This window comes from Mustelus asterias, chromosome 3, assembly GCF_964213995.1.
Source record: "Mustelus asterias chromosome 3, sMusAst1.hap1.1, whole genome shotgun sequence".
Lineage (NCBI taxonomy): Eukaryota > Metazoa > Chordata > Chondrichthyes > Carcharhiniformes > Triakidae > Mustelus > Mustelus asterias.
This window is the reverse complement of record NC_135803.1, coordinates 53,179,817-53,201,188: the sequence shown is the minus strand read 5'-3', so window position 1 is coordinate 53,201,188 and position 21,372 is coordinate 53,179,817. Positions and strand designations below refer to the sequence as shown.

Genomic DNA, 21,372 nt, shown 5'->3' with positions numbered 1-21,372 from the left:
AGACTTGCAATTTTAACAATGGGATAATTTGGGTGCAAGCAGTTTCATCTCTTCGTGCCAGCGTATGACATAGTGAGGAAACAACAAAATTTCCTCTTGTGCTGATAATCCTTAATGAAACAAATGTATGTTGACAACAGTTAGATCCAGTTCTTCTACTTGGGGGAACCGTGACAAATATACTGGGCAAGTTTAAAGTCTATCCCTTATGCCTAATTTCATATATCTTGGAACATTGAAGTTGGTGAGGGAATAAATAGCTGAAGAATTGCTAATCTTTATGACTGTTAGTGTTGCTACATTGTCACGTTGGAAGCAAATAGATACTTAGAAGTGTCAGCCGTTTGAAAATCTGAGCTGGGCAACAATTAACTTATTGCACTAACTAATACTAGACCAAATAATGGAAATCGTGCTGTTGGATAATTATACATGTATTTCTCTAGCCTATTAAACAAGAGACCATGGATTTTGATTTAAAAAGTGATGACCATACTTCCCAAATGCCCTCAACGTCCTTGTTGGCATAGGAGATGACTGACAAAGAAATTTTGGCATTCAAACAGGCCAGGCTAAACTAGGTCATCTTAGTGTTCATGTTCCAGCTCATCCTATACCCGTGCACTCATACAATTCCCATATTGCGTTATTCCCTTTTCATTCATTCGCCTTTCTAACCTACTTATAAATATTAGCCTTGTGCCTGCTTCCATCATTAACTCCAGTAGTGTATTCCACAGCCCCTCCATCCTCTGCTTAACAAGCATTTCTCCTGGCCTCAGTCCTGAATCACTTGCATTTAATCTTATATATACATTATCCAGTTTTAGACCTTTCTTGCTGAAAATAATTTGTTGCTATTAAATAACACAATCCCATCCCTTCATTATTTTAAACATCTCTATCGAATCTCCCTGTAACTTTTGTCTGTTTTTCTTAAAAAAAAAGCCCTATTTTTCAAAGCCAAGTGTTTATATATTCTCATCCCGAGCAATATTGTTGTGAATCTGTGCTGTGCCCTCTGAAGTGGGCAGTGAATTCCCTTTAATTTGATTTTTGAACATTCAGAAGGAATTCTACCTCTTTCATATAATCAAATTCTAATTAAGTTGGTGGCCATGAAAATGAAGTGAAATTATTTAAATTATAGGAATCAGAGTCTAGTGAGAGATGTAACATCTGACTACAAGGAGCCGTTGAGGGGCATCCCACGGGAATCTGTGCTTGGATCTCTGCTTTTCGTTATTCACATAAATGACCCAGATACCAAAAATAAATTTCGCTATTAAGATAGAAAAGGTAGTAGAAACTAAAGATACGTCTCAGGATACTTGTATAAAATCAAGGCAAAAAAGATCATTCAATAATTTTTTTAAATGCAAGGCAGGCAGCATCTGTGGAGAGAGAAACCATTTCTGTTAAAGGTCAGTGACATCTCTGATTTATTCATCCAGAATCCTCAAACAGTGACTCTGGTGATGGCTCCTTTACTCTCCATGACCCCAGCACCTCCTATTATACAGAACATTAAACACCCTTTCCTACCTTCCTTAGAATTAGTTTTTCTTTAATTCTTAACTCCCTTCTTAACAGCTGGCAATTTGACCCATTTCTGCAATAAATCAATTGATCACCCGCCCAGCCCAAGCACCCAGATTCTCTGGGAGCATATTCCAAATGTGCAATATCTTGTGGGTGCAGAAAATTATTTTCTATCAAGACTTATGCATTTTGTGTTAATGTTGTCCAGTCTTGTGCTCTTCTTATCCAATTTATATAACCCATCTACTGCAATATACCTATAGCCTACCACTATTTAATTATTGTATCATGTCTCCCTCTGTCAGTTTTTTATCATAGAATGAAAAAAAATTAGCACAGTAAAATGAAGAAAGGGACCTGGGAATAATAAAGAATTCCGCACTGGTATATCCCATTTTAACTGGGTTAATTAGAACTCCACTTGACTTCTGGCTGTTGCTGTCCTGGTTACTGCTTTACCTGTGTATCTATCTCTGCATTACCAAGTTTGTTCAATTTTGGAGCAGAGGAATGCAGAAAACAAACATACTTAGTTTAAACCTGTTTTTAGTTTATTGACTGTTTCTTCAATTTGCTGTTCATAACAGCATTATTTTTAAGAAAAGTTTAACATTACCCTTCCCATGGAGAGTGTAAGCCTGCACCCAAACAATGGCTTACTCTAGGGCTGACCAGTAATCTGTTTTGATGTTTCTGGTTTGCTACTGGTTTCTCTTGTCCAATGACACTACCTTCTTCAAACGTCAAGAATCCATTTGCTTGTTGACGTCATTCTTCCCGATCTTTGTTTTTAACCATTCTCAAGGTTGTTTGCTCGCTATGTTTCAACAGTTCATTATTTTCATGAGTTAATTACATATTTTATGGAAATATGCTTGTTCTCCATGTATCAAAATGAAAATGTTTAAAATTCTGATCAACAATGCCCTTGTTATAATCTTACATGAGTCCACTACATCGATGATGTCCTTGATTTTCAGTCACATTAACTTCAACTACCTTGAGAACTTAACTTGGCACTGCATATTTAACCCATTCCATGTAGTTCAGTTTATCAAAACTTGGTTAATGGGACAATAAATATTCTTTATATAATGATGCACATCACTGTTTAAAGTCTATTTATTAGTGTCACAAGTAGGCTTACATTAACACTACAATGTTGCCACACTCCAGCCTGTTCGGGTACACTGAGGGAGTATTTAGCATGGCCAATACACCTAATCAGCACGTCTTTCGGACTGTGGGAGGAAACCAGAGCACCCGGAGGAAACCCACTGGCAATTTCTAAATCCGTGATGGGCAAGCTGCAGCCCAGGGACCATATGTAACCCATCTGAGTGTGGCCCATGAGACATCTTGTTGACTTGCTCATGCGCAGTGTAGCCACATTCTGCTGATTTCCATCCGCGTAGTTTTTTTTCCTATCAGTATAACTGAAGCGATACTCACGTAAAGCAAGGGCAAGTGAAGTGAGGTGCATGCTGACTGCACACAGCATTAACTGTGAGAGCCATGTGCTCCCTCTGCATCCAAAGTGTAAATAGTTATTTTGCTTTTATCATTTGAAGTTGATAGTTCAATTAATATATAAATAATCAAGCTTTTATTATAATAGTGAAATATTTGGTGTGTATTAAATGTACTTAATTTTATTCATGGGGTCATACTTAATGAACAAATCTAATTTCAATCTTGTGGCCCACTGAGATGAAGGAGGGCCACTCATCTGGCCCATTTACTGGCCAAGGTTGCCCATCACTGGTCTAAATAAAAGGATTAGCCAATGCTGGTATATGTAATTTAAAAAGTGGATATATTGATTGAGTATTGAGAATGATTCAAATTTAAGGTAAATGGTTGATGAGATGAAATTGAATGAGCATGCTCCCTACAGCTGAGAGAATAGTGGAGGAACGTTCTTTCTGTTTTCAGTGTTATTTCAGTGCATCATTGGAGGAAGCAACTTTTTGAAAGAGGAAAATGGGGCAGGAGCCATCTCTGCTGGTTTTCTGTCACAAGATTCTACTGTACTCCCTCATGCCTTTTGTAACCTCCCCACCCCCCCCCCCCCCCAACCTCCAATTCATCCAGTGAATATAAATATAAAACCCACAACCAATTCATTAAACTGAGGATGCAATGTTATGAAACAAATGGAAAAATGACAGCATCCATTTGTCTGCTGCAGTTTTCTTTTTAACATTTGATTGTTGCTTCATAGGCTCCACAATGGCAGGAGAGTGATTCGTGTCAAAACTGTAAACAGCCGTTCTTCTGGAACTTAAAACAGATGTGGGATACAAAGAGCCTTGGTTTGCGACAGGTGTGTAGTGTAGCTCTTCATCAATTGAAAATATTCGACAGCTTAATCAGATGCGTAACATCGTAACTTCCTGATCACTCGTGGTTGTTTTGGATTGTCATCTTCTAAAGAAGTGTAAAATGGGCTAGTAAGTGTGAGGATGATGTGCAATAAGGCTGAAGGAATATGTGTATGTGCGTGTTAGAAAGTATCAAGATGCTGTTTGGATGTTGCACACTCATATAACCATTTACAGTAAATTATTGATCACAGTACAAAGGGGAGGTAGTTTTGATTGCCTGTCACATTGCACCAGTGCAAAGTTATAGTGGGTTCTCCAACCTTGGCTGAGTTGGTAAGATCATTGACATTTTTCTTGCAATATTCCCTACTGTGGTGAGGTGGCATTCATCCTGTGATCTTGGAAGACTTAAGTACTTACAGCTGAAGAGAGGCCTCCATCACTGGAAATAGGAAACCAATAGGCGACCACAGTGAAAAAATTGTAGGTGAATGGTCACAAGCCTGAGAAAGCAACTCATCATCCCAACTCAAAAAATATACAATTCAAGCCTTGGGACATATAAATTGAGAAGGGATGGGGAGGAGCTGTTCAGTGGCTGGAGTCAGGAATCATACACATTGCACAAAGGATGATAATTGCGGTTGTTGGAGACCAGGATATTGCTGTTGCAGTTTCCAAGGGCAGTACCCAAGGCCCAGCTGTCTTCAGCCGCTACATCAGTGGCCTTCTCTCCAACTTAAAACCAGAAGAGAGGCTTTTTGGTGGTGATTGGTAATGGTTCCAAACTTAACCTCTCCAAGGTTGACATAGTCTGTGTCTTTCTGCAACAAGATATGGGCAACGTTCAGGCTTGGACTGACAATATGGGGTACCGATGAAACTAAATTACAGGTCCATTGACTGCACATTGCATGCTTTTGTGCACAATGCTGAACAACTTCTATACCTGGATGCACGAGAAACTCAATCATAATCAAATGACAAAGAAAATGGCAGGCTTCCAGTTAACAAGCAAAAGGACAACTGGTTGATGAACAGGAATCTCATGAGCTGCATCCCCCAGATAATCTGAGGAAGAAATCTGGTCATCAAGATAGATCCATGGGTTAGAGTCACAGAAGTTGAATGGTCAGCACAGCTCAGTTCAAGGGTCAATGTCCTCGAGATCAAGCTGAAACATGCCCAAAGGTTTGAGACCTTAAAAATCCACACAATCCCGAGAATTTATTATCTTCTGATCTAGGTTAATTAAAAGATCAATTTCATAACATTGTTAATGGACTATGACATCCAAGGAACAAAGACCCTTTTGCAATTGTGATGACTTCAGCCAGGCTAATGAGGTTGGCTTGCTAGAGTATGAACTGCCTGATGAGTCTTGCCTTCTGCACCTACTGGGCATCGCAGGGGCTGGGGTGTATTATAAATCCTGAAAATCACATTTTGATTTAATGTTTTAAGTTTCCTTTGTGATTTGATTTTGGGTCGGCTCCCTCCTTTTGGGGAGCTGCCCCTTTTAATTTGTCCCTAAGTTAATTTAAGTTGGTTTATTTGGTTGGTGTTGAAAGAAATGCCTGATGGGTCTTAATTGATCGTCAAATCAGGGAGTCTCATGCTCCCTATTTAAAGCAGGTGTGTCAGTCTCCCAGCTTGCATTCAGCAGGGAGCAACCGGAGAGCTGGCTGTGTATACAGGTGTATGGTGTAAATAAAGTAACTTGGTGATGGGACTTTCGCCTCCATGGAGTTATTACAACAATCACCAAGAAATATAAATACCCGGAGATTTCCAATGATTCTGTCACTGATGCATCATTCCAATACCATGGGAAAAGATTAATTAATATTGAAAGATTTAGGAACCTGGAAGCCTTGGGGGGAAGTCAATAGCTACTTAAAGGTAATGACCCACAAGAAGATAGGAGGAGGAACTTGATATGTGAGCAGAATTCTCCAGTCAGCCCAATGAGAGTGTTAAACCTGGAAAATAGATATCCAGAATGAGGACCATGGGAGTTCTTGAGATGGGCAAAGCGCCAATGCCATGGTTCCAGCATCGAGCATTACCACAATGACAGATCAGCCAACTCTGACACTGAATGAAACAATCCCAGTTCATAAAGGGAACGGTACGAAGGTGTAACCTTTACCGTACCCAGGCAATGTTGCATATGACTGAGAAAACATGATTTAAAAATATGTGGAAGATGTGAGATACTATCGCGATTGTCCCTTAAGAACAACACAGGCCATGTGACTCTTGCTCTGTCATGTTGCGCTTAAAGAGACAATCCCCATAGATACTTAGTTCATCAGGAGGGTGCCTATCTGTCACAAATGCACCATCAAGCAGCATTGGAAGATCTTGGCAAAACTAAAGATATAAATGTCCATGTACTGATGGATCTCTCACCTAGAGCCAGAATCAAAACACCAGACCAACACTGGAAATCTAACATAATTTTCAGGAGAGCAAGAGGTGGCAGTTGTAGATGTCATGGTCGGGTAGAAAGACATCAACTTGGCATTTCAAAAGACATGGGATGGGAAATGCAAAAAATACACGCACCCCATGGCTTCAAGCTTAAGAAATGGCCAATGGCACCACAGGCAAATTCTTTGGTGTTATAATGGGGCAAGTAGGAAATGGCTGAAAAAAAACATGTTCATTGATTCTTTAAGAATGGAAAGGTACGAGGCCTCCTCAAATCAAATATTCAGATTAATGGTCACTCAGTTGAAAATCTTATAAATCCTCAATGATATGTAACCTGTGGTATAATGCCAGTAGCACTGATTGGATCCAAACATTACATTAACTCAGTCAACAATCACAACCACATCAGGTAATGACTTGGATAATAATGGCTAACCTACAGAATAGTTGCCCAGCTTGATTGCTGAAAGGGCAAGACTTAACACCTTGATGGCGTGCAAGGCTTTCTGGCACTCTTTGTGACATGCCAGGATTTCTATCCCCTTCCCCTCGACCCTTCCACCTCACCATGTCTAATGCCCCCCCTACTCATAGCCATTGCACTGTTGGGCATTTCAACAGGAACACACCTCGAATAATGCATCCTTAAGATGAAGGATCTATTCCCAAGTTTCCTCAAATGGCCAATCTAATCACTTCCAGTTCCATATAACTGACTTTCACTTTGGATAAAACCACTAGACTATGCTGGCAATAAATTCATATAGTGTTGGGAAAATAACTATTTTGCAGCAGTAAATTGCAAATTTTTAACTTTCTCGAAGTTAATTCAGTGAAGCTGGATATCAGCTTTTGCTACTGGTGCATTTTAGGACACATAATAAGGATAGGAAATACACAATGAGCAGTAGGTCTTTAGGGAGTATTGAGGAACAAAGGGACCTTGGTGTACAAGTCCATAGATTCCAGAAGGTGGCAGCACAGGTAGATGGTGATAAAGGCATTTGGAATACTTGCTTTGATTGGTCACGGCATAGAATATAGGAGCACAGAGATCTTGGTCCAACTTTATAAACATTGGTTAGGCCACAGATGGAGTATTGTGCGCAGTTCTGGTTGCCACACTATCAGAAGGGAACAACATGATTGCACTGGAGAGGTGCCGAGGAGATTCAATAGGATATTGTGTGGGATGGAAAGTTTCAGCTATGAGGAGACACTGGATAGGCTGGGTTTATTTTCCCTGGAGTAGAGGAGGCATCTGATAGAGGTATACAAAATTATGAGAGGCATAGATAGGGTAAATCGTAAAATCTTTTCCCCATGGCAGAGGTGTCAAAGACCAGAGGGCATAGATTTAAAGTGAGGAGTAAGTGGTTAAGAGGCAGGTCGGAGGAAATATTTTTTTCACCCAGAGGGTGGTAGAAATATGGAACATCCTGCCTGAGAGGGTGGTGGAGGCAGGTACTCTTGCAACATTTGAGAAGTAGCTGGATCGGCACTTAAATCGCCAAGACATAGTAAGCTGTAGTCCAATTGCTGGTAAAAGGGATTAGTATAAATTGGTATTTGATGGTCAGTATAGACATGATAGACCGAAGGGCCTGTTTCCATGCTATATAACTCTGATTCCTTTTGTTCAGTAATTCCACAGAAACTTATTGAACTAAATCTAAAGAGTCTGGTGATTAATTCGAAGTTCATTAGAAATTCTGTGACTGTTTGAAAAATGTTCTCACGCTGTATAGGAGATAAAATTTTAATATTTTCTTCAAACCTTTCTTTTACACTTTTCTATTTAGCATCACTGCAGAAAGTGTGGGAAAGCTATATGTGGGAAATGCAGCACTAAGCGCACTACATACCCTGTGATGGGCTTTGAGTTTCCAGTACGAGTCTGCAATGACTGCTTCGACACAGTCAAGGATGAAGAGTGAGTATTGTCCATTCTGCAGCACGGTGGCACAGTGGTTAGCACTCCTGCATCACAGTGCCAGGGACTCTGGTTCAATTCTGGCATGGGGTGACTGTGTGTGTGTAGAGTTTGCACATTCTCGTCATGTCTGTGTATGTTTCCTCCAGGTGCTCCAATTTCCTCCCACACTCCAAAGATCTGCGGTTTAGGTGGATTGGCCATGCTAAATTGCCCCTTAGTGTCCAAAGATGTGTAGGTTAGGTGGATTAGCCATGGTAGATGCACGGGGTTACAGGAATGCCAGGAGCTGGGAGGGGTGGGCCTGGGTAAGATGCTCTTTCAGAGAGTTGGTGCAGGCTCGATGGGCCGAATGGTCTCCTTCTGGGTGGCACAGTGGTTAGCACTGCTGCCTCGTAGCGCCAGGGACCCGGGTTCAATTCCCGGCCTCGGGTCACAGTCTGTGTGGAGTTTTCACATTCTCCCCAGTGTCTGCATGGGTTTCCTCCAGGTGCTCCGGTTTCCTCCCACAGTCCAAAGATGTGCGGGGTTAGGTGAATTGGCCATGATAAATTGCCCCTTAGTGTCAGGAGAACAAGCTAGGATAGCTAGCATGGGGTTATGGGGACAGGGTCTGGGTGCGATTGTGATTGGTGCAGACTCGATGGGCCAAATGGCCTCCTTCTGCACGGTAGGATTCTATGATTCTGTGCTGTTCAGACTACATCTCCTGGGTGAAATAAATAAAAAGTAATTGCATCTTATTCAGAAGAGAGGCAGCACTGCAATAAATTAAATTTTTATAAGATATTCACAGCTCTGTTTGGATCATTCCCTTCCTCACAATTATGGTTAGAGTGCATGTGGCTTGTTCCTGGATCTTAATGGATTAATGTTGCTGGTTTTAATAAGGATTACAGAAACAGTGGTCTCAAACCAGGCTATCCAAAAACTGGCTATGTTTGAAAACCAGGCACTTTTAAGCTGCCATGTACGAATTTCAATTCTTATAAAATGTAAAATATCATTTAATGCAGAACTTGAGCATTGCTGAAAAATATGGACATGTCAAAACTTTTTATCCTGCACTCATCACACTTTACAATAATACAGATACACGGGGAAAACCTCAATTTATACTGTATGAGAAGAAAGCACTGATTAGTTGGAAAGTAGACTCTGGCAGGGGCAATGCCATGGAGAATGTCCTAGGTGATTGACAGTTAATTGTCAAGCATTGCTTGTTTGAAATTTAAACCTGGCAGTTTGATCCTGATTGGCCAAGGCATTGCCCTGAGAGATAAGTCAGCAAATGGCTCGCATCACACTGGCATTGAAATTCATATGCCACATTACTCCTTTTGTGTGATGGATAGAATACCTTTTTGGCTTGATGGCAGCATCCTGTTAGTGACGAATACCACTCGTGTTGCTACTGCATGATAGTTTCAACATGTCTCTCCTTTTTCAGCAATTCTTTTTTTAAATGAGTAAAATAACTTACTGACTTGTTTGGCGAGGTGATACATTCACACAGTAGTGTGCCGATAGTTACTGGCTTCATGCTCCTGTATTTTCCACACTCTGAGTGGTCCAAGTAATCGTTGACCCCACCCAACCTCGCTCAGCTCGATCCGCGTAACCCAATCTATTCACTGAATTAAGGTTCTTATTTTCTTTTCATAAACCAGCAAAATCCAAAATCTGGGCTTTTGCTGTTTGAAATGTCTGTAATTCTGTGTAGCAGCTTCACCAGATTGATGCCTCATTTTTAGATATACCTGGTGCTGCTCCTGGCATGCCTTCCTGCATTCGTCATTGAAACAAAGCTTGATGGTAATGGTAGAGCGGGGGAATTCTACATTCTTATGCATGGCTAACTGACTGAGTCTTTATTCTATGACCCCAGATAAGAAATTTAATTTTTACAATAGCATTTCGAGCATTACCAGTGATAAAAATGGTATCTACAATCCTTGAGCTTTGCATTTAAGAATAACTTCCATGGTGTACACAATATACATTTGTTTTTATATCTGATTCAATACTTTCTAAATTCAGGGAGGGTCACTCCATCACATCTCTGCATTAGGTTGATTTTAGGGAAGAAGGAAAATTCATTTGAATGGAACACAATCTCCATGTTAAACGTGGCTTTTGCTTTGAGTCAGAAACCTCTTCATTGTTAAAAGTATTTTCCCTAAATTCCTCACTTTTCATTTGTCCCATTTTATAAGGGCTGAAATTTGAGCATTGGAATACTGTTCTGCTGAAGATTGTAGTAGATTAGTGCCAAAGTGTACAAAAGTAATTCCAAGGTCTGTGCTCGCAACTATGTTTTCCTGTGGATGAGATGGTGCTCTTAACTGTGCCATCATTTTGGAAAGGAAGGAAAGAAAGATTCCAGGCTGGATTATCCTGGGTTGATCCTAAGAATTTTCAACGAGTGGGTATGTGTGATATTGGTTGTAGATTGCTTAGCGACAATAAGTGGGAGAGGGAGGAAAAAAACATGGAAAATATAATCCAAAAAAAATGTTGATTTCTATGGGCTTAAATAATCCCTTATCCTCTGTAGGGTGTAGATGTGACATTTTCACTGATGTAATGTTCATTTTTCAGTGGTCCAATAGACATATATGGTTACAGTGATAGACTAGATTGGACTGGCTAGATTGCTCTACAGAGACCTCTTGTGTTGTTATGATTCTGACATGATGTCCCATGGGCTGAATTGTTTACTGTGCTCATCTGGCTAATCTAAATAATTTTTTGAATCAAATTCAAGGAGCAATGATGCTGGAGGACAGCTTGTAAATCATTACCCAGAATAATAAAATTATGTATATTGCTGTACACCTCTGGAATTTATTCTTAAATGTAAAACTCAATGAATGCAGATAAGGTATCATTTTTATCACTGGTAATGCTTGAAATGCTGTTGTAGAAAATAATTTCTTATCTGGGGTCACAGTATAAAGGCTTGATCGGTTAGCCATATGTAGGAAAGTAGATTTCCCCCACTCTACTATTACCATCAAGCTTTGTTTCAGTGAAGAGTGCAGGAAGGCATGCCAAGAGCAGCAACAAGCATACCCAAATGAGGTGTCAACCTGGTGAAGCTACAACACAAGACTACATACATGCCAAAAAGCAAAAAGAACATGCAAAATAAACATAGACACCTGGAAAATAGGAGCAGGAATAAGCCATTTGGCCCTTGAACTTGCTTTACCATTCACTATGATCATGGCCAATCTTGTATCTCAACACCATACTCCTGCATTCTCCTATGCCCCTCAACAACTTCAGAGTCTAGAAATCTATCTATTTCCTCCTTCAATATATTCAGTGATTTGGTCTCCACAGCTTTCTGTGGTAGAGAATTCCACTGGCTCACTGCCCTCTGAATGAAGACATTCCTACTCGGCTCAGTCTTAAATGGCCTACCACTTATCCTGAGACTGTGACCCTTTGTTCTAAAACCCCCCACCACGTAATAAACTAATCAAAAAGATTCTGTCAATGGTGTCACAGTGGTTAGCACTGCTGCCTCGTAGTGCCAGGAACCTAAGTTTAATTCCGGCCTTGGGTCGCTGTCTATGTGGAGTTTGCACATTCTTCCCGTGTCTGCATGGGTTTCCTCCGGGTGATCCGGTTTCCTCCCACAGTCCAAAGATGTGCGGGTTAGGTTGATTGGCCATGCTAAATTGACCCTCGTGTCAGGGGGACTAGCAGGGTAAATATGTGGGGTTACAGGGATAGGGCCTGGGTGGGATTGTAGTCTGTGCAGACTCCATGGGCTGAATAGCCTCCTTCTGCACTGCAGGGATTCTTGATTCCAGATTCTGCAGATTTTTGGGAGACAGTGTTCGAGGGCCCTTTGCATGAAGGTGTGCTCCCTCGCTTCATCCCAGTAGTTTAGTTCTACTTTTAGGATGATTTCCCTTTTTTCTGGACTCCACCACCAGTGGAAACAGTTTCAGTTTTTCTGCCCACAGAAATATATTGTGATAATGCCTCCACTGTATGTATCAATATATGTCTATTCCTGGAGCAAAATCTATTGGGCCCAGTGCAATTTGGGTGACATTTGTTTAAATGCTTCTCAAAATGGCAAATAAGATAAATAATTCCAAGTGCTATTTATTATCTGCAAATAATATTAGTAGCAATTTGTTACAATGCAAAATATTTTGTCAATGGACGGTTTCATTGCTGACACTGAAGGGTGCTTATCACACACTTAATATTACAGTCGGATTTCTTTGGCAACGTTTCATGAAGGCAAACATAATATTGCAGACATGAATCTGGATAACACAAGAGGACTGATGGTAACCTGTGGAAGTGATCGCATTGTGAAGGTATTTTTCTTTCTAAATCTCAGATGCCTGTTCAGTTTGATTTCTTTGTGGGAGTTTGTTTAACACACTTGCCCTACTTTATACATTATGTGTAAAGTAAGTTACTGATGAGAAAGTTGTATTCGGTGTCCTGCGTGAAGATGTAAAACATGCAGAAATAATGGGCCAGACGTGCATGGAGCAGGGTATTTATTTAATCTGCCATTATTTAGATGTACCCCAAACCCATCCGCTCAAAAAAAAATTGCACAGTAAGATTCTAGAAGTGCGCATTGATTCGGATGCACTGAGAGAAGCAGCATCTTGGACCCAAGTTAACCAGTAATAAATCAGCTTTACAGATTGGGAAATAAAAAGAGAAAAGACTGAGGAGGAGGATGAATTTAAGGGTTTGAATTCGATGTCAAATCAGATACAGAAAGAAAAAGGAAGAAAGGTTGGATTAAGTAAGAAAATTGAGATAGAAGGGAAACACAAATAATTCATAACCTGAGGAGTGGGATTCTACTCTTGAACTAGTTAACCTATCATTGTCAGTAATTAACATGAATCATATCAGCTGTACTTGGACAGCTTCTCATTTTTCTTTTGAATGCATGGGTGATTTCCTACAGTGGCAGCTCCCTTTAATTTTTTGGGGTGGCCACACGTGTAGTAACTTAAAGCCAGTTTGTGCACTGCCATGCAGGAATTGTTCAAAACTTTACTTGCACTCCTATTTAATTTACATACTGTGCAAATACAGCAACTTAGTCATAGAGGTTTACAGCATGGAAGCAGGCCCTTCAGCCCAACTTGTCCATGTCACCCCTTTTTTTAAACCCCAAAGCTGGTCCCAATTGCCTGCATTTGGCCCATATCCTTCTATACCCATCTTACCCATGTAACTGTCTAAATGCTTTTTAAAAGACAAAATTGTACCCGCCTCTACTACTATCTCTGGCAGCTTGTTCCAGCCACTCTCCACCCTCTGTGAAAAAATTGCCCCTCTGGACACTTTTGTATCTCTCCCCTCTCACCTTAAACCTATGCCCTGTAGTTTTAGACTCCCCTACCTGTGGGAAAAGATATTGACTACCTAGCTGATCTATGCCCCTCATTATTTTATAGACCTCTAGAAGATCACCCTCAGCTTTCTACGCTCCAGAGAAAAAGGTCCCAGTCTATCCAGCCCCCTTATAAACTCAAACCATCAAGTCCTGGTAGCATCCTAGTGAATCTTTTCTGCACTCTTTCTAGTTTAATAATATCCTTTCTATAATAGGGTGACCAGAACTGTACACAATATTCCAAGTGTGGCCTTACCAATGTCTTATACAACTTCAACAAGACGTCCCAATTCCTGTATCAATGTTCTGACTAATGAAACCAAGCATGCTGAATGCCGCCTTCACCACTCTGTTCACCTGTGACTCCACTTTCAAGGAGCTATGAACCTGTACCCCTAACTCTCTTTGTTCTGTAACTCTCCCCAACGCCCCACCATTAACTGAGTAAGTCCTGTCCTGGTTCAATCTACCAAAATGCATCACCTCACATTTATCTAAATTAAACTCCATCTGCCATTAACGACATATAATGCATGTCAATGGTGAGAATGATAGTGAAATAGCGTTTTGGTGCATCAAATTAAAGGTGCAGCAGTGCAACTCAGACAGTAATCTTTGGATATTCACATTTAACTGTGCCTCTGCCGTCGCCTGAAGCTGCTATTGCATTTACACATAAATAACAGCAAGCGTCATTCGCCTCGCAAGCTGTTTGACAAAAAAGTCTGGCCCAGTTTTTCTCCTTTCAGAAACTGAATGGAAGATTTTGAGGAACGAGGAGATGTTGTTAGGTTGTTTAGTTTCAAATTGCTAGAAGAAATAAAGTGTTAAAAGTTGCTGTCACTGAGTTTATCGCAGGAAATTACAGATCCTGTACCCATTTAAAATCTGTTGTTTCCTGAAACATGCTGTCAGCAACCATCACTCCTCACTGGAAGCATGCAATCACTATCTTGTCTAAATGATTAATAGCCAATTAGATTAAGTGTCATGCAGAAATACTGGTCACTGTATGTATCTCAAAGTGCCGTATAGTTAGTTATATGGAGAAGTCCTATTTCAGGATTTCTTGACCATTTTCCCACAATGTATTCATCCATTAGTTTAAAAGACAAATCAGGTTGTTTCCTCAAAGTCTAGCCTGCCAAAGAAATTGACAATTTCACACCCATTCAGCTGGAAGGACTTTGGTCCTGGCACTCAGAAAAAATGCCTGCTTTCGGATCTCCTTTTGGAGTTACAAACACAGATGGAAAAGAAGAAGATGCAACAACAACACAAGTGTGAAAAACAACCCAATCGAAAGGCCCATGGCTAACATCAATGCTTCCCGGCAACTGAATAAGTTCAATTCAGTTTCTCCAAAAAATGACTAAGGGGAGGATTCACCGGTCCCGTTCACCAATGGTGGGAATCTTGATTGCCCAATGAATCAGATGCCGGGCTAAAAATCAGGATTTCTGCCAGGTGTGAGGGCTATCAGGATTCACTCGACCTGCTCCACTGGCCCTGATTGGATTCCTGCCCAGAGCAGCAACTTAATAAAATACAAACCCACTAATTGTAATACAATTAGCGAGTTTGATGGCCCATTCACTGCCCTTACCCACCACCCTCCCACCTGGCCCCCTGGCGAGAACTGCACCAGGTGGGCTTTGGCCTGGTGTGTTGGACCATGAGGGTCCAGGGGAGCACCACCAACCCGTGGCATCCATCATTCCCAGCATTCAAATAAGGGGTCATCCCCACCACACACCATGCAATGAGGGTGACCCAATCTGACCCCCTTTCTCACTCAGGACCCCCTTTAGGCCATGCGCCTTGACAGTGCCAATGTTGCATTGCCCCCCTTGTATCCCAGCACTGATACCCTGGCCTGGCACCTTAGGCCCTGAGGGGGGTCAACGATGTAAATCCAGTGGCCATTTTCCCCCTGCAACTACCAGGCTTCAGAGGAAAGGCCCCTCCAGGACCTGGGGGTTGGGTGGGTATAGGCTGGGGGCAATGAGTTGACTTTGCCATTCTGCCCTTCTAGCCCTGGCAGACCTGAAGATCACCCCTGGAATGGTGATCCCACTCACCTGATGAAGGGGCAGTGCTCCGAAAGCTAGTGGCTTGTGCTATCAAATAAACCTGTTGGACTTTAACCTGGTGTTGTGAGACTTCTTATAGTGATTTCAGGCAGCCATGTGATCAATATCTTCATTCCTGCCTGTCAACTGTGGAAAATTCTGAAGTTGCCAGGTCACTTTAACCTCCATACTCCCTGGTCACCTAGCAGGATTTATCATTGCAGCACTGCATTCTGCAGCAGAGATTTCCCCTGTTCTCCCTGTCAGAAGCTGCAGGTGTGAGCAGACCCCTTTGAAATTTTCTGACAGAGAGATGAGAATTTCACCGAGGGGGGTGGGGTGTGTGTCCATTCTCCACAGCTGTGCACTCAGCCCCAAATGTATTCACAGAGCTTTGCTTTGAAGTCTCCAAGCCTTCCTAGCAAGTTGAAACCTTTGAAACCCTCTTTATTCCATTGGAATCCTTTGATCTCTGTCAATTTCAAAGTGCAGTGCTTTGAATGAGGCTTCCATTGACAGCTCAGTGGATTTCTAGTTGGCTGTGAATGTAAATTCAGAATTTTACATTTCCCTTCATGCTTTAATGTGGCCATTATTGCTGACCTTTCTGTTTACTATTAAGTCTGATTGACAGCTGTGGTTTCTTCAAAGGGAATAAGTGGTCTGCAAAAGAAGTTAAACCATTCATTCTAAAACACTTAAAAATGGAGCCATGATTCTGAACAATGGGGCTGCCTGGTGAGTTCCCCAAGATGAGCTCATTTGCATCTTTCAGGTGGGTGAATCCCATCTGATCAACCTGACAGATGCTGCCAGTGCAAATGGGAATTATTCTCGTTTCCCGCTGGTGTGGGCTTAGTTCCAATTTAGGAGAATCACAGCCTTGAGTGTTGTTTCGGCCAAGAAAACCGGTGCGATTCATGCTGGCATGTCCAACACAAATTGGATCATGATCTTCCCGCACTAAGTCATTTTTTGGGAGGGGGACGAGTTTTGCACCGATTCAGAGTGGTGGTGGGGTCTGAACACACCAGCAAGCCTTGTTTCATAGAGACTTTTTAAAATGGAACCTCAATCTCAAAGGGAAACTGAAGACCACCTCCGTTCCCCCACAGACATTGGAATATCTCCGCCCCCCCCGAACATAAATCGCTGGCCATAAATCTCTGCTCTGTCCCTGGCAGTGCCAGGGAACTGTCCAGCCCTGTTCCCAACCACCCAAAGGCTTCATGCCTAGTTTCTGCTTGTACAGAGCAGTAGTGGTTCCTGCTGTGTTCAAGTGTCAGAGAATCCTGGGAGCAGAGACAATCTGGCTTGAAACAGACAAAGTATATTTGAATACATATATAAATTTGCTAACCTGACTGCCACCCTCGCTGGGCAGGAGCCGGATTATGTCAGGGCGTGGGGGGAGGGAAGAATCCCAAAGTGCGTTCTCCCTGGCACTAAACGCGACTACCCCTCCCCTGCGATTCTCTGGCCCCAATACAATCTGTGCATAAACCGCTGACAATATTTATTACATTAGATTCTTTAATGTGTTGTCCCGACACTGAAGTGGTGGAGGCTACCTCGTTGAATATGTTTAAATCACGGATAGATGGATTCCTGATCGGCAAGGGAATTGGGGGTTATGGGGATCAGGCGGGTAAGTGGAACTGATCCACTTCAGATCAGCCATGATCTTATTGAATGGCGGGGCAGGCTCGAGGGGCTGGATGGCCTACTCCTGCTCCTATTTCTTATGTTCTTATGAATCTGGATGCCTTAATTCAACTTAATATTTTCCTCAAAAATTAAAATCCATGGCATACAAATTGGTGAACTTGACATGACTTAAACTCCAACTATGCCCAGTATCTCATCGGTGGAATTACTGGGGAAATGCTAAAGTACACAAAGTTGCACTACTGTAAACAGTTGAGTGGGTAGCTGTTTTACTTGTCCACTGCCCCATTTGTGTGGTACCTGCTAAAATAGCATAACTGGTTTTAGCCAACTCTAAAGAATGCAGTGGTTTCTGCTGTGCCAGAACTTGCATGAGCCCCAGTGTTCTCCGTTTCAAAATGGCAAACATTGGCTGGCCGCTGGAGTTTTCGTATCCTGTGCAACAAGATTATTTGTCTAGTCTGGAATGTGGTTGTGCATGGCAGAGAGAGCACGGCATGTAAAGGCTACTGAGGATTGGATTTCCTGAGCCTCTGGGGATGAACAGGCCCTGACACACAGTTCGGGGCTGAACAGAGCAGCTGGTATCTGCTGACCGGACAGTCAATGTTATATATTGTCTTGTCCTGAATGGGTCCAGTGCCTGGCACACTGTCTTCTCTGAGGCTCCTTGCTTGTCTCCTAGCTTAGTGGAATGTATCCACCACTGGGCCACAGGAAGAATTCCTGCTACTAGTTTGCCATTTTAAATTGGAGAACTGATCTTGTTGTAAGAGCCAGGGAAGTTACTGAAATGAATACAATATAAAGGAATGAACAAGGGTTGTAAAAGTGAACATTGGCAACCATAATACTGTAACCTATAACTGGGAATTTAGTATATGTGTTTGGGGTATGTAAAAATGCCTCTCTGCTGTAACTTTTTTTACCTTTTGTTTTGGTTTCTCTGCAGGTCTGGGACATGACGCCAGTTGTTGGCTGCAGTCTGGCAACAGGTTTTTCTTCCCGTTGACCTCCAACCTCCTGAGAGCAATGCACCTTTCACCTACACCGCTCAGCAGCAGCAGTCCCGCCTACATGTTACCATGGAGACAGTGCTATTAAAGTTGAGTAGAGATTCAGGTGATAAGCTTCCACTTTGCCCAAAGGACTGAATAAATATTCACTGAGTAAATACAATGGGTGCCCGAATCTATAAGCACAGAAAAACTCTACAAAAGATATAAAAACATCTACCTTTTCTGACTAAAATTGTAAAATAGCACCAATATTACATATACTCTATATTTGTTCTATATTTATTCTGTGCATAGCCTAACATGATTTAATGTCTATAATGAAGAAAAACTGCAAGATAACTTTTAGATACAAAAAGTGTGATTTTTGTTTCCTGGTTATAATACAATTTAGATATTGTAGATTATAGTGATTCCTGGTCTGTTTACAGTACGATGGTTTTCAGTGTTTGCTTTAGTTGTACACTGCAAATTCCTGTCCTATGCAGTTTGTGACCAGGTATGGATAAACAGGGGCACTTTACGGGGAACATGAGCTGCATTTTTAAAATGACACCGATAATAGGTTTACAAAAGAAAAACTCATTCCTATTTTACTTTTTTCCAATGGTGATGAGCCAGAAGCAGAGCTTTCCTTTCATGCCTGGGTAAGTGAGTACACTTCCTTTTGCGGTGGAGCGCATCATCTGACACAGAAGGATGAAAGAATTTGGGTTTAATCATCATTCTTTTGAATGTGCCATATAGTCATGTTCTTCAGCACTATCATGAACGGGGCGGCACGGTAGCACAGTGGTTAGCACTGCTGCTTCACAGCTCCAGGGACCTGGGTTCGATTCTCGGCTTGGGTCACTGTCTGTTTGCACATTCTCCTCGTGTCTGCGTGGGTTTCCTCCGGGTGCTCCGGTTTCCTCCCACAGTCCAAAGATGTGCGGGTTAGGTTGATTGGCCATGCTAAAATTGCCCCTTAGTGTCCTGAGATGCATAGGTTAGAGGGATTAGTGGGTAAATATGTCGGGATATGGGGGTAGGGCCTGGGTGGGATTGTGGCCGGTGCAGACTCGATGGGCCAAATGGCCTCTTTCTGCACTGTAGGGTTTCTATGATTCTATGAACCTTTCGAGGACTTGTTGCAATTTGGCAGAAAACATTTTGAAATTAAGAAATCACTCACTGCAGGTTGAATTACAAACTCTGTTCAGGTATGTTTAGTTAACGTCAGGATCACAGAAGCAGTCAGCATTCATTTTACGCAGGTTATAGTTCCAGTAAAAGCACATACATCTTTTACCTCAAACAATACAGTTAGAATTTTGATTACAATAACCTGTGAGTTACTGCTTTATGATTTCAGATGTTTATTACAATTGTGTTAGTTAATTCCCAGGCTCAGTAGAGCTGATTCACGTGATCCAAGTTCTACAGTGAACAATTCACAGTAATGGAAGAATGGTGGAAAGTGTGCACCCTTGAGAATAATCAATGTATAATTTTTTTTAAAAATGTGAATGATGCATTGCAAACTTTGCACTACATTATGTTCTCTGCTTCTAATAGTCATTCAATCACTTCCCTTTATGGCAGGGGATAGGATCAGTGATGTTAAACCACTTCAAAAATGCTAAAGTGCACCTATAAATCATCCCGAGTAACTAAATAATAACAGGGGTCTGCTTAAATTTGCATATTTGTCCAAAGTGAGATTTGCTGCTGTCCTTCAATTGTTTAACAATCCCCCCCGTTTTGGGTAGCTGGAGTATACAAATGGTAATGTTTTGATTGATTGGTTTGACTTTTATTTTCAATTGGACGCAATTCCTAGAGGTTTTAAAAAAAAAATCCCCTATGTTTTTTTTAAGTGTTTCGTTTCAAATGGTGTGTTGGGAGATGGAAGGAAAATTGAAAATATGTTGTTTCGTTAAATATTAAAATAAGCAAGTTCACTCATCCTCCAGATGTTCATTTTTGTATTTACTAATGGGTGTATTTGAACTTGTCAATATTGAGTGCAGATGATTTTCCCTCCCTCTCCCCCCCCAACACTCAAAAGTTCTACTTTGCAGAATAACCTAATTCTTGAAATTTTTCCTCCAGCCCCGTCAGATACCATGTTGAAAATGTCTTACTGTCTGAAGCTTGGAAAATGTACCTTTTGCAAAGAATAAAAAAATATGGAACGGCATTGTTGAAAGCTGTGTGTAAATGGCATTGACAGGCATTTTACTGTTGAAAGAACGTTTATTACCAGTCTGTTTTTCAACAATATATTTGAATATTTTCTGCAAAGATCTTCCTGTAGTTATTCATAGATATTGTATAGATTAGTACCACTGCTTAATGGGCTTGGTATTTCATATCGAAATCATCAATTCCTTTATGCTGATGCTGCTGAATTTCAGACTCTGTTTATATGCTATATATCAAAATTGTAAGCAACTTGCTGCCATGAAATAAACTAGCTTCCTAAACATGAATTTCTTGAGTATGTTGCTGTTCTGAGTGGAATAAATGTCACATGTATCATTGTGATTTTAGTCTGAATGCTTGATTTGAATGTTCCAAGCGCAGAGTAATGAAACGATGCAATTCCTGTGAGTTCTTTCCATTCGCCTTCAATGTAATTTCCTAGTGTATGGAACTTTTAATTTGAAAAGTGATTTTTTAAAAACTTCTTCTCGACCCTTCTAGGTTCAATCACATTCAAGAGCTTTTCATTGTTGTAAAATTTTTCCATAATGCCACCTGCTTCTTTCTTAAATATATAATTGAATAATTGTTTGCCAGTAACTGACTGCTTATCTATATGCAGTTACAAGTAAGTGTTCATTTTTGCACAACCTCAGTTTAAAATGATAAATTTTAGTAAATTTTCAATGAACTATCCATTAGCTGGTGTTTTTGGTCCAGACTTTGAGCTCTGGTGAATTGTAGCCCTTATCTCTAACCTTAATGAAAGCTATTCAGAGATCTAGTAATCCAC

General features: G+C 41.2%; 1 protein-coding gene across 4 annotated transcripts in view; it reads left to right on the top strand.

The window, feature by feature from the left end:
• The window catches only part of wdfy1 (WD repeat and FYVE domain containing 1), a 61,685-nt gene extending 40,767 nt beyond the window's left edge, over positions 1 to 20,918 (top strand). Inside the window, exons 9-13 of one of the 4 annotated variants that reach the window (XR_013497412.1) lie at positions 3,767 to 3,868; positions 8,111 to 8,241; positions 12,479 to 12,587; positions 18,329 to 18,481; positions 20,487 to 20,857. Coding sequence is in view for 2 of the 4 variants with exons in the window: in XM_078208919.1 (XP_078065045.1) it covers positions 3,767 to 3,868; positions 8,111 to 8,241; positions 12,479 to 12,587; positions 18,329 to 18,388 (402 nt within the window). In the remaining 2 variants the exon portion in view is untranslated. Of the gene's footprint in view, positions 1 to 3,766; positions 3,869 to 8,110; positions 8,242 to 12,478; positions 12,588 to 18,328 lie in introns of all 4 variants that reach the window. The other 3 variants (XR_013497411.1, XM_078208919.1, XM_078208911.1) reach the window with 3 other exon arrangements.
• Positions 20,919 to 21,372: the final 454 nt, after the last annotated feature.